Here is a 13965-nt window from a genome sequence, read left to right as displayed (position 1 = left end):
AGATCATGAGATACTTGGTCAAAGGAATCACATCAATAGCAATAATTGCTTGACATGATCAGCCTTGGTGGCCCTTTCACCAGAGTGTTGAAGAATTGTATGTAGATGCAAGGGAAGTGCATAGCTTTCCAGAAGGAGGGTTGGATTAGAGTTTCAACCTATTACTTCTTTGCTAAAGACACTGAAACATGAATATGGGCCGATGAGGATATTGCAAGTTGCTTACAGCAAACATCAAATTCTTCAGTTGGGAGTTCACAGCATTTATAGCTTTAAACCCATAAGCATTGAGATCTAACAAACTGGGACTGATGATGTTCATATACTGATTGATTTCTAAGAGACTAATGATGATTGATTAACCTTTCCATGGTGGTTATTTTATCATGCATAAAACATTTAGGGAATGCTGTATAGCTCGTATAAATTAATGGGTGCTGCCAGGAGAACAAACAGGAAGATCAGTTAGGAAAGTTACTACATAGTTAAATTATTATATTATTGCAGGATAAATTTTTAAATTTTCTGCTGAGTCAATGTAACAAAAAATATTTGAATGGTATAAAAAATTATGTGTGCATAATGTGTGCAGTGGGGGGAATATTTCTGGTAATTCTATTGATTTATGTAAGACTTTTACATCTTTGATCAGAGAACTGTGAAACAAAACAAAACAAAAAAACAACAATCAAACAAACTATGGTTTTAACAAGAAATGGACGTAATAATTTGAGGACTTCATTAGCCTGTGCTAGGCTAACTGATAGTAAATTGCCATAGTCCATATTTTTTGGGCAATCTGCAGGTATTGATCACTATAAAAACATCCAGACATATTAGACTACATCAGAGTAACATTTCAAAACAGCCCAGTCAGCAGGTTAAGAGCAGTGCCTGACAGGTCAAGTAAGTCCATCAGAGGCCTATGTAGATAACTTACGGGGCTAGACCATATGATATGGGAGGGAAGCCTAGGTCTTTAATATTCACCATGAAGCAAAGAGAACGCTGAGGGCTGTCTTCAACTACCTGATGAGTGGTTATAGAAATAGTTGGTGTCGAACAGTCTTGGAGGTGCACTACCTTTTGAAATTACCCAAGCATCATAAAGCAGAGTTAGGATTATGATAGTGTGAGAGGCAACACAGACAAGTTGTAGCACAGGGAATTCTGATTAGAGCTAAGGAAAAAGCTCTTTGCCGTGCCACCGGCTAAGCACGGGGACGGTTTGCATAGAGAGGCTGTGAAACCTTCACCTGTGGTGATGTTTAAAAATCAACTGAGCTCTGCTGTTGACCCTGATATAAGCAAGCAGTTTAGACTTAGAGAATTTAGAGAATTCTTAGCACTTAGCACTATAAATTCTGAGATGAACACATTTAGGAGCTATTTAGTCAAGCCATTTTCTTTGTAATTGCATTCAGCTGTAGAACCTGAACAGCAGAGTGAGTAAGAACTTCTGAAGTGCAAGGGACATTCAATTTGTCACTCGTGTTTCTGTTGAGGCCTTTGAGGTAACCTTTATTAAGGAAACAGAAATCTTTAGAGAAATATTTCTTCACTAGTGTGCAATCTGAGGAGTTTTTCAGTTTTTATAATACAACAGTAAAATGGTGGATTTAGCAGAATTATTTGTGAACAAAGCTGATCATGTGCACACACAGGATTGCACTTGCATTTTAGAGAGGGATTCTTTGTCAATGTGTAAGTGAGAATCTTGCAGCTGTGATTGTGGCTCTGTATGTGTTGGTATCTTTTTCTTCTACACTGTTTCTTTGCTTTCAGCAATTACTGGAGCACTGAAGTGTGAAAAGACAGGTAATAACATTTTAAGAATAATTAAAGTGTAATCAAGAATGGATGCTACTCAGTAAGCATGGATGTGCCGGCAGCCAGTAGCTTGGAAGTAGTCAATGTACTGCTTCTTGCTTTACGGGCATATGGTATCCATCACAGAAAGTTACAGGTGCTGGGTGAGAAAGTGGAGATGAAATCAATGTGTTCTGAAATAAACAACAATCACAGGAAGGAAAGGGGATCATAGTAAGGGTGAGAAGGTAAGGAGACTGGAGAGAGAGGTATAGGGAATGGAAGCATAAATCTGTGAGAGAAAAAGACTTCATTACTGCTGGTGCTCAAGAAGCTTTAGTTCTAACTGAGAGAAGCTAGCCAGGAAGAGATGATTGCTGTTCTGTCCTGGATACATGTATATGATGCAAAACCAAGGAATAGATGTTTATTTGGTTTATACTATTACCACATTTTTTGTTCAAAAAATGCCATTCTTGTTTATGCGAGCAGAGGATTTGTGCTCAAAAACATTCCCACTCTCTGCATTTTAAAATATTAGAAACTTTCAGTTACATTTGTTTCTCATTAAAAATTGCCTTTTACTTGCTTCTGTCAGGAGTAACATTTTCCTTTTTCTGGAAGACTCAAGACCAGCAGGCTAAGTTTCCCCCTGCCTCCGGTGGACAAGTAATTTCTAGTGGTTTCAAAATCTGTTCAAATGAAGGTGAAGGTTCAGTAGAATTTTACACACGTGGGAATGCAATGATGAAGTGGAAAGCAAGCTTTAGTCCACCAGGTAAGTTTTGTTTGTTTGTTTGTTTGTTTGTTTTTCTTCATGCATTTTTTTTTTGTTATATTTTATATTGTTCTTGCAGAGAGGTGTAATGGTAAGAGCACATCTTCAGGAAAGAAAAGTAGGTGTATAAAGATACCTACAGATTTCTGTGCTTAACAGTTCTCTTCATGGGGGGAGGGAGAGAGAAAATATGATCAGAAAACTCAGTGATACTGTACTACAGAACATTTGCTGTTCAACAACAATACATGGAACTGACTTACATTTTTCGGAAGCAGAGTTCTTATTGACATCAATATATTAATGAGTGCTTAGAAGGAAACAGCTGGGTGAGGAATGCAGGTTAATCCTTAGGAGTTCTCCATATGTTCTAAAACTGGGTAGGTGAGCAGACCTCCGCTGCATCCACTGCACTGATGGGTGTTATGTGCTTTGGTCATTTTATTAGCTGTTGAGTATCAAATTTTGCATGTCATGGCATGGTATCAATAATCATTTTGGGATATCACATATCGTACTGCTTCTATCTAAACTGTTGTTGCAAATGGTATTACCTAGTGACTCAAAAAAAATCTGTATTTCTAATAATGCTAGTGACAGTCACTAAGTCTTTTCTTGCCTTAATTTAACTGTTTGCAAACTGGGAATATAGGACTTTCTCACCTCATAGTAATAAAGTCTTATAAAGTATAATAAATCAGTTTAGAAATCCAGTTTTAAGAGAAGAACTGTTAAATGGTATAAAAAATCTGCATATTTGTGGATTATTCAATCCAAATAAAAATTAATATTATGTTTTCAGCCCTTGAAGTGTAACAAAGAAACTGGCAGCTTTTAATTAGCCTATTTTCCTGTTCTTTCATTCTTGCAGTCTTTATGGAGCTCTTGCTGAATTGTATTTTGAGACAGTATTGAAGAGAGTTCAAGTCTTGGCCGATAGTATTCACCAAATATAATTTATGGAACTGCAGTGAGCCCAACTAAGAGTTCAGACAAAACCTAAGAGGCATTCTGCCAAAGTATGGGCCTCCCCATGTGTATAAAGATTAATATACATGACATCAGCATTCCATAATTCACTCTTAGCACTTACTACATACCTCTATAGCATAGCCCAAGTCAGCAAAAACTTCCTGAATAGGAGAGACACTAAATGGAAAAGATTCATAGATTTTACCGTGACTTAATGTTTTGCAGGTCCTTATTGGACTCATATTCTCTTCACTTGGAAATCAAGAGAAGGACTGAAAGTCTATGTCAATGGAACTCTAAACACATCTGATCCAGAAGGGAAAGTTTTCTATGATTATGGAGACCCCAAGGCAAATCTGCTGACTGGGACAGAGGGGGATCAAACTAAGCGCTATGTGAATGGGGCATTTGATGAATTCATTATATGGGAAAGGGCACTCACCCCCAATGAAATTGAACAGTATTTTACAGCTGCTATTGGTGAGTATATACACTGTTGTTGTCAAAGGCTCTCTTTTGCAAAAGTTGACTTAAAAATATTTAGTGTGTAGGATTTGTATTCTTTTTTAATTTTTCAGCCATTGAAAGTAGTTTGTAGAAGCAGAAAAATTCAGATATTAAAGTGATTGAAACATTCAGCTGTCTTTGAATATGCAGTCTTCTCATCTGGGCTTCTAGCTCCTTTAAAATGTATGTATATAAATAAAATAAAATTACTGAAACCAGAAGTATACAGTCATTGTTAGGTCCCCTAAGATCAAGTGAAGAAGAGCAATAATTAGACTCGAGTCAGAACAGTATTAAGAAATATCAACCATAGTTTTCTAGTACTCTGGTCATTGTATAACTTTAGAGGCAAGTCACTTAGTGATTCCAGCAGATGTGGATAACAATGCTTATCCCGCGAGTTCCTGAAACAATAAAGATTTAGTAACTAAGTTGTATTTGTGAACTGAAAAGAAAGATATCAGTTGAAGCATAATACATGCAGCAGAAAATCAGTATTTGAACAAAGATTTAGAAGACAGTGGCCAGTAATCTGTCAGGCATGATCTTTATTATAGACTTTTCAGTATAAAAAAGGCTGTTGCTATTAAGTGTTTGTGTGTGAGTAACTATTAGAAAACATCTATCTGAGTAATAAAACTATGGGCCATCTGTAACATTTGGTTTCAGTGGCAGTTTCCCTGCTTTCACTTATTCTTACTGGGTTACTGAGAGCTAAAGCAGTTACACCCATCACTCTTGTGCTTTTAAGCACATGGGAAACATTTTCACAATGAAAACTCTGAATAACACTACTGATGCAAACCTGGAAATAAGAATGCATGCATTTGTAACACCCAGGTTTGATTATAGCGATCAAATTAAATACAAAATGTATTAGGAAAATATAGAGTAGTTTAAGTAGAATTGAAACCACTGAAAAGGAAGCCCTTCATTTAATATGTAATGAAGCAGCCTATTTGCTTTGCAACACAAATGATAGAAATCGAGTTTTTTGTTTTACAATGTGGTTCCTATGAATGTCTTCAAACATTCTGAGAGAATTTATCTGATATGGAAAGTATAATTTTTTTATTCCACGTTGAAAATCCTACCCACACTCAAAAATAATTAAGGCATCACAGAAAGGTCTTTCCAGGAACGCAAATGCTGTTCTGGATGTAAGTTTCCATTCCTCTATATTTCACTTTGGAAAAGGGCAGTTCAGTCCTACTGAATATAGTTCAGAATATATAGGTGCTTTTGTTAATGCTAATAACTAAACTTTCTAAGACTGCAGTAGCAGTTTGACCCTTTGATTCTCCTGAAGTCCAAATTTTTGGAACGCAGTGCAGAATTTTATAGTACTCTTCATCTCCATTCTTGTTGATTTTTGGAAAGCTACATAGCAGACTCCCTGATTTCTGCATTGAAATGTTCTTGATGTTCTGTGAGTTTACCACAATTTTTATTTTTATTTTTAAACCTTGATTCAAAGGTGTTGGTTCAGGGTCATGAGGAACTGCGGGTTTTCTTACATCTAAATTGATGAGCTTGATGAGCTTTTCTTTTTTTTTTTTTTTTTTTACTTTTATTTTTTTTTTTTTTTTACTTGTACTGGGTCTGGCTGGAATGTTAACTTTCCCGGCAGCAGCCCATACAGTGCCATACTCTGTACTTGTAGCTGGAACAGCAGTGTTATCACACCAGTGTTGTGTCTACTGCTGAGCAGCAGTGGCACAGCATTGGGCCTTTCTCTAACCCTCCTAGGGGGTGGGCAAAAAGTGAGGAGAGAAACATCACTAGGGCAGCTGACTTAAACCAATCAAAGGGATATTCCATACCATGTGGTGTCACACTCAGCAATAAAAGGTGGAAACAGGAAGAAGAGGGGAGGGGTGGGCTCTCGTTGAGAAGACGTCGGTCCTCCTCTCGAACACCGGCTGCGTGCGTTGAGGCCTTGCTTCAAGGACGTGGTCAATCATCGCTCATTTGTGCGAAGTAGAGAGTAATTTCTTTCCTCTGCACTTCCATATAGCTTTCATTTATTTTGTTTGTTTGTTTTCCTCCCTTTTTCCCCTTTTCCCTTTTACTTCCCCTTAGTTAAATTGTTTAGTTCATGGTAGTCTTTATTTACTTATTATAATTATTTCCCTTTAATTAAATTATCCTTATCTAAACCCGTGAGTTGTTCTTTGCTTTACTTCTCCCCCTCCTCATCTAAAGGAGGGGGAGTGAGAGAGCGGTTGTGGGGTTTAGCTGCCCAGCACGGTAAAACCACCACAGTACTCTAAAAGCACTTTGAGTTTCCACTCAAAGCAGTAGACTGATTAGATTTTTTTTGGTTTAATTTCCAATTTTAAATAACTGAAGCTAGGGCATTCTCAGAGGAAGTAATGGATATTACAATACTAACCAACACAATAAACCAAACCTTGGTATCTATTGACCTTGTAAAACTTAAAGCAGGGATGAAGCTGAGCTAACGTGGTCTAACATAAGAAACTTAATAGGATAGCCTGTTCCTTAACAGAATGAATAATCATTTTACATGTGGATTAATGAAAATAATGTGTCCAATATATGCCACTGCTGTTTGATTGTGCTGAAATACCATACTCCTGGGCAAACATAAATTCTTAGGAAGATGCAGATTAGAAGAAAATTTTATTTCTCTATCACAAATGATCAATACATCCCCTTGCACAGAAAGGAATCAATGTTTTTAAAATGGAGTAGCTGGAAACCATCCCAAAATGAGTTTATTCTTTCTGTCTCAACAAATCATTTATGACATGCTTATATGGTAATTTTCAGTGGGTATAATGCTAAGGGGTGCTAAGGGAATATTCATCAGTTAAGCCCATCTGATTAACAGCAACCTTGCTGGGGCTTCAAATTAACTTAAAAACACCTAATAGAGACATTATCCACAATATTCTCCTACTGCTACTGAAGGCTGTTGTGACTCCTTGACCCTTGTTACTTTTTTTTCTTTTATTTGACTGATACCCCCGTTTTCATGAATGTGATGGAAATATTTGGCTTTCAGTTTTTCTCACAGATTTTTTTTTAATTTATTTATTATTTTTAGGAATAGTCTTTCTGAACTTGTCTGTATGTGCATGATTTTATTTGACACTCAAGCACTTTATATTCAAGACGTAAATAATTATTTAAACAAATTAGCATCTATCTGGGCACCATACTTGACACTTGAGTCTCATTTTTTTCTGATGTCTGAGTCTTCCTAGTCCCTTTTCTAAAGAATTTATCATACATACATAATACAGCAATAATACAGCAAGGAGATATATGAACTTGTCAGAAGTGCCTACAGATTATTATTTAGTTCTGATAAGACATAGCAATTTTTTTTTTCCCTAAATACTTTGCCTTGGAAGATGGATGACAATGTTTTAATCTTGCAGTTGTCTTAGTTGTCTTTTTATTTTTTATTTTTTTTTAATTGAGATAAAACACTTGAAACTTCCTGTTTGCAGAGAAAGGTTTAATTTTAAGTGTTTAAGAATTAAACTAAATTACAAGGCTTATCTGTATAAAGATGTGGATATAAAATTGATGAGAGAAACGGTACCTGAAATTGTTTAAACAAGACTATGTAGCTCTAATACTGTAAATAAGTAAACTGCACAGAACAGCAAATATAATGCTTTAAGTTAGAACTGCTTGGAACTGCAGTGGGAATGTATATACATACATACATACACACAGACATTTTGAACTCATTTCTGTATGTATTTTTCCTAGGTGTGCAAGTTTTGCTTTCTTCAACACTTCCATGGTCTATGATGACAACTACTGCAAAACCTTTGGTAGGACAGTCCACATAACTCTTTTCTATAGCATTAGAATTTGTTACATATTACAGAATTACATATCCTCTCCATTTTACAATTTTCATTAATGGCACTTATTTTAGTACTTCAGTACTAAAAAGCATTGTTAGCATTTGCAGCTACTATTGGAAGATACTGGATATTGGAGAACTGTCCTTAAGTGTAGGACAGATATTGGGAATTCACTGTTAAATAAAAATAATTTCTGTACTAAAAAAAAAAAAAAAAAAAAAAAAAAAAAAAAGGTAGAAACAAGTATTTCAGTGAGCTCTGAAGAAACAGGAAATTCAAAAACGTTTAGATAACTTTTCTTATTTCCTCTGAAAATTAGAAGAAATTGCCCACCACAATAACAAAGCTAGTTTTCATTTATTTACAATGCACTTAATGCACTTAAGAAAAAGATTTAAACAAAAATTATTTTTCATATGCAGTCTCTATACAATTAGCTGTAGTCAGCCTACATGCAATTAGCTGTTCCAGGGTATTTTCATTTTCTTGCTATCTGGAGTGTCAAAGTTCTATTAGTTTTCTTCTTGTTCACAGAAACCATTTCAGATAGGACCTGAGTTGCTAATGAAAAAATTAAGTTGTGCATGTATATTCTGACTCTCCTGTCTATCCGTTCTTGTGCTTTCCTTTTTCCTTTAGTGTACGTAGCCTCCTGTGTATAATCACAGCAGTTCACTATGCCTCAGACTACAGGAAAACAAACAAAAAGCAGCAATACAGAAACAGTAAAGAAAAACCCTTCACACCCAGTGATACTGGGCTTTATGTAATGGGTTGGGAAGTAAACAGTTCTGTTTAGAGGCTTTATGGCAGAGAAATGCTTACAATCTTAAATGCTTAAGAAATGCTTAAGTCTTCAGGTTGCACTGCCCGGAAATGCTAGTGATTCCAGGAGAACTAAAAACTGTCCTTTAGACCCCTTTTGGGCAAACACCATAACTAATGTCTGCTGTTTGGAATAAGTTCTGATGGTTTTATCTCTCTCCCTCAGCTGTCTACAAATGCCTATCATCCCATCATAACTAATCTGACCAAGGAGAGAGGGAACTTCCAGTCCCCCAACACCATGCTGGACTACCTGGAAAATGTATCGTTCAGCTTGCCCAACAAATCCTTGTCAGAAAATACTGCTCTAAGCCTGACAGAGGTAAACTTCTTTTAAATCTGTGTGCAGAGCCAGATAACACTGAAATTTCTCCAGGAACTAGAATATCGAATGCAACTTTGAAAGTTTTTGCTGATTGCAGAAAATACATATGAAAAAAGCAGTGGCTACTTAGGGAGTAAATAGCAAAGCAAACAGCAAGCTTCAACCAAAGAAAAAGTTCAAAGGTTGCTAAAACAAATTAGTTCTTGGGAACCTTACATAATACTTACTACTTATAAATATTTGTAACTATGAATGCACATTAAAATTATTAATTAAGCAGAAAACATAGAAGGAGAAAATAATTTGATTTTTTTTTTTCAACAATATGTTTATTCAATTAATAATATATAAATCAGGGGGAAAAAAATAAATCAGCTTTTCTCTGCACAGCCCTAATGATTCAAAATGCAGCTGAGTATGACTGTTCCCTGTCAGGCACAAGGCATAAAGACACCATAATCCAAGCAGTGACAGCAGCAAAGTGGAGGCATGGTTGAACTAATGGCAAACCATCATAACTTTGATTCTGGTAGCACTCTAGATGTGGCTTCATCACAGTCTGGTGCAGGGTAACCACCCAAGTGTATGCTTACAATTTAATATTTCAGATCCATACTTGTACTGTAAGGTTAAAATGTTATCAGTTACTTCTGTCTGCCCAACTTTTATTTTTTCTTTAAAAGCTTTTATTTTTCCTGTAGTAAGCAAGCAGAGGGTAATTTGTGCCTGTCCTCCTTTTGTAAAGTCATGCATCATTCTTGCTGGACTCTGAAATAACAGGGCAGAGGCACATGTCCTTCTCTGCCAGTTCTGCACTGGAGGTGGAAAGATATGGGAGAAGGCCTCTTTATGGTATAGGTATCTTCAGCCTTTTGTTGGTTAATGGCTTTATTTTGCACCAGGGATCCAATCACAGCCAGGACTTCTGTGTAGTCATATCACAAATCTGAAAACTGGTTCATGACAAGATAAGGTCTAAAGCTTAATTCAGTAATTTTTTATTTGTTGAGGCTAATACCACCCCACCACCCCTCCTTTCTCTCCCCACCACCAACAAAAAAGAACAAGAAAAAAAAGGAAGAAAAGAAAAAGCGTTTTCTGCAGTCTGAACTGCAGACAAGGGGGTCACTTTCTGACAACATAAAGTTGGCCTTCTGTAAAACGATGGACAGCTAATTCCCTGTTTTCAGCAAGCTAGAAAGCTATTATTACAGTAATCAGCTCTGGCCTCACCAGTGATTGTTTCTTCAAGCCCACTGGTAATACCAGGGTGACAAGGATTATTTATTCTGACAAAAAATATAAATAAATGCTTCTGAAAAATACAGGGGTAGCATTTGCTAGTTTGTGCTAAAGGCTTAGCATCTGCAAACTGTAAAGCTTGGATTTTGTGGATCACATTTTAATATGGAGCAAAAACCATTCTTAAAAGCTCTAATACAGTGTTTCCTTTGTTTCGCTGAAAATTTTATGTGGGCTCTAATTTGAAAATGGAACATCATCCTGTCATATATTGTACCTGTTTCCCACATCATTTCAGTTGCCATTTGGTTGTTCATTCATGCTATCTGCTGCTTTGTGTGCCATGAAAATTATGTGCAGACAGAAAAACGGGACATGATTATCTTCAGCAAAGCTATTTTGGGAAATAAACACAAGAGTCCTGATCATACATACAGCCTCTGTCACTTGTCTGATTGATGGTTAGGCCTTGTATTGTCTGCAGCTAATTCCCTGAAAGACAAGCGCGGAGCACACATGCTATTTTCTGTACAGTTATCTCTCTACTGGTTGTCACATGCCTCATAGCACAAGAAAATTTGATTTAAGTGATATGCAATAAACTGTCTGATTACTGACACTCTTATAATGTGTTACTTCTGACAAATCTTACTTAGCATTCTGGTATAATTCTGCTCTGCCCAGCAGTTCCAGTCCTCCTGCTTTCCCTCCTTTTCCAGTGCCTGCTTTTTTGCGGTAATTTTGGAGTGATGATGCGGCCTGGAAAGAGATACTTCCTGATAGGTTTTAAGATGTTTGAATAGAGCAGAGATGTTTAAGCAGGAATGTGGATTATTTTTATTTATTTATTTATTTTTATTTTTCATTTTCGATGTCTTCTTTCTCCTATTTGTCAGCAAGACTCTTTAGGGCAGAGACTGTATTGTGCTGGGCATGAAAAACAGTGCCAACCATGACCAATCTTGACCTCAAAAATAACCTCTTTGTGCAAAAGTTAAGCACATAATAGAACAGGTGATGGGGCCTAGATTTATATACAGTGCTTTTTAAATATCTAATCTTAGATGAAGAGGTAGTAATGTCATATGAGTTTAGATAAACTAGGAGAATAAATTCTCTTTCCTCTAAGATGTAGTGTTGTCACTGCAGCTGTAGTGTAACGATTGAACTTCGGGAGTTTCACAGTGGTGTTACTTTCAATAAATAAACTATTAAATTAAAATATCACCATTCAAAACATGATGAGAACATTTGCAGTAGGGGGTGACTCATTGACTTGAATGAAAATGGATTTGTTGTCTTAAAATGAACCTATGGAAATCCTAGCAGGGATGTGCTTTGCATGCCTACAAGATGTAACTGAAGAAAAACAAAGCTATATTTGATTATTTAATCTTTTTAGGCATTTTTAAAAGCCATTGAAGACTTTCTGCTGTTGCCCAACTGGCTCGAAATACCTGAGGTAAGACAAATGGGCTTGATTTGTAGGTTAATTCAGGTGCATGACTTCACGTAGACAGTAATGAAATTGGTTACCTCTATTATTCTTGCTGCTACAGCTGGCAGTATGACTTATTTGCTTGTATGTCATTTTCATATTTGAAGTAAAGATCCACAGACAAAACAAATATGTTTTCTTTTATAATGTATTTTTCAGGGCTAAAGTAGGGGAGCTGTGTCTGCTCCTGCTTCCACATACTTCAAAATGAATAAAATAACCTAAAACTGCATTTAGGTTATAATAACGGATATTGTCAATAGTTGGTATTTAATTTCTGACCTAAATATAGGCTTTTTAGCACTGAACTTTCATAATTGTGTATTTTTTTTTTGTAGGTGGACTGTCTTCAATATACATGAAATATGTAGTGGTGCTTACCTAGATTAGAGAGTAAAACTTTGAAAGAGGTTACAACTGATATAGGGAAAAGCAACTTGTATTAATGATCTTTTTCTTCTAGTCACCTGCCCAACTTTGAGTGTGAAAAACTACTTGCATGAGGAATCCAGGAATTTTCTGAGAATTTTATTTGAATCTCAATTTTAATAGACAAAATCTTTTAAAACAAGAGAAGGGGACAGGCTACTAATATAAATTGGAGTCTTACCGAATCCTAAAAATGTTAAGACATAGATGTCTAATGGATTTAAGTTCTTAGCCTAAAATTCTTGGTTATCTCTTGTATGAGTAGATCTCAAATCAAATAGGTTTCTTCACTGAAACATACATTCACTCTGATGGTTTATGCATCAAGTTTTAGTGTTGAGGATTGTTTTTCAGGGGACATATAAACACTTTAAACACAGCTTTATATTAGGGAATGTTTCTATAAAGATGAAAGAAAGTTGTGGATATAAATGTATGTAAGATTATGTTTCAATGAGTGTCTGATACAAGTTTTTATATATCGCCAAAATAATCTGTTCAGTTCTTGACATCGTTTTGCTCAGTCCTGAATATAATTGACTGTCAAATGCTGAAGGGAGCAGAGTTCTTTGGAGACACTATAAAACATAGTATTTTATAAGATCAGGCTCTGATGGCATCATTTTATGTAAGATTTAATCCCCTATATGTGGAAAAGGTTATGGAGAAGTCAGATTTGACTTTGGGCAGTCAAACAATGAGTCACACGGGAATTTAACATTGGCACCTTGGCATTTTGTGCTATGAAACACAGTTTCTTCTGTTGTAGAGCCTTCTCTTTCTTCTTCCCTCAGACTGCTCACATATTTGGAAGTTTAATTCAAACTATTGACAGTGTGATGGTGCATATGACACGCAATCTGGAAGAGAACACATTACCTCTAACTGTTGAGGGCACATCATCTGTGGCAGGTAGGATTTAGCAGAAATGTTCTACCTTTCTCTCTGTACTATCTGTGTGTGTTGTAAACACTTCTGTACGTGCAGCCCCTTCTTTGCTAATGTGAAAGAAGAAATCAAAACAATTTTTTTATTTTGAATAAAAAACATGTCAGTTGCAGAAAGTCCGGATGTAATCGGCTCTGACTGTACTTGAACTTTCTTGAGGTTATTTGAGGAAGGGGTTATCATATGAATTCTGTTAAATTAATCCAAGAAAACTATATTAAAGGCATAGTAGAGCAAAGACTATACTAGTAGACTATTAAAGTTGTGCCTAGAGCTCTTACACAGTGCTTCAAACTTTCAGATGTATGGATACTACAAAACTTTAATTTGGGAATAAGGGACTGCAAATGATAGGTCTAGTTTAAACCTTTTAGGATATATATATATATATACGTGTATATATATATATATTTGTTTTCTGTTACTACTGTTTAGATCCTAGCACTCTAATTTCATCTGTTTCAGGATGCTACAGGTAGTGAAGGTAATTGAACTGTTCTGCTCTGCTTCATTGAGACCTGAGCAAGGGGTCAAATAACTTGAGCAGTCACCAGTACCATTAATCACTGAATGCATGCTTCTTAAGCTCCCTTGGACACTGGCATTCTCCAACATTGCACTGGAAGTCTGAAATAATGCCTTGAAATGTCAGTGGCAAAGGAAGAGTGTGTTTTTCTTGTCCTGTCAAGCTCAGTATTTGAGCATGGTTGAAGTGATCCATGGTATACTAACACTGTGTACAGCCTTTCCCTTCATAAAGAAGTTGGGTAGAAAAGGCAGT

General features: G+C 36.1%; 1 protein-coding gene across 2 annotated transcripts in view; it reads left to right on the top strand.

Moving 5' to 3' along the window:
- ADGRD1 (adhesion G protein-coupled receptor D1) overlaps positions 1 to 13965 on the top strand; it is a 157196-nt gene that overhangs the window by 14880 nt on the left and 128351 nt on the right. For both annotated transcript variants that reach the window (XM_032199050.1, XM_032199049.1), the window contains 6 exons: positions 2408 to 2587; positions 3785 to 4039; positions 7817 to 7881; positions 8909 to 9064; positions 11712 to 11771; positions 13031 to 13148. In XM_032199050.1, the coding sequence (XP_032054941.1) occupies positions 2408 to 2587; positions 3785 to 4039; positions 7817 to 7881; positions 8909 to 9064; positions 11712 to 11771; positions 13031 to 13148 (834 nt within the window). The remainder of the gene's footprint in view (positions 1 to 2407; positions 2588 to 3784; positions 4040 to 7816; positions 7882 to 8908; positions 9065 to 11711; positions 11772 to 13030; positions 13149 to 13965) is intronic.

Source organism: Aythya fuligula, chromosome 17 (genome assembly GCF_009819795.1).
Source record: "Aythya fuligula isolate bAytFul2 chromosome 17, bAytFul2.pri, whole genome shotgun sequence".
Classification (NCBI taxonomy): Eukaryota; Metazoa; Chordata; class Aves; order Anseriformes; family Anatidae; genus Aythya; species Aythya fuligula.
This window is presented reverse-complemented; position numbering and strand designations above follow the sequence as displayed.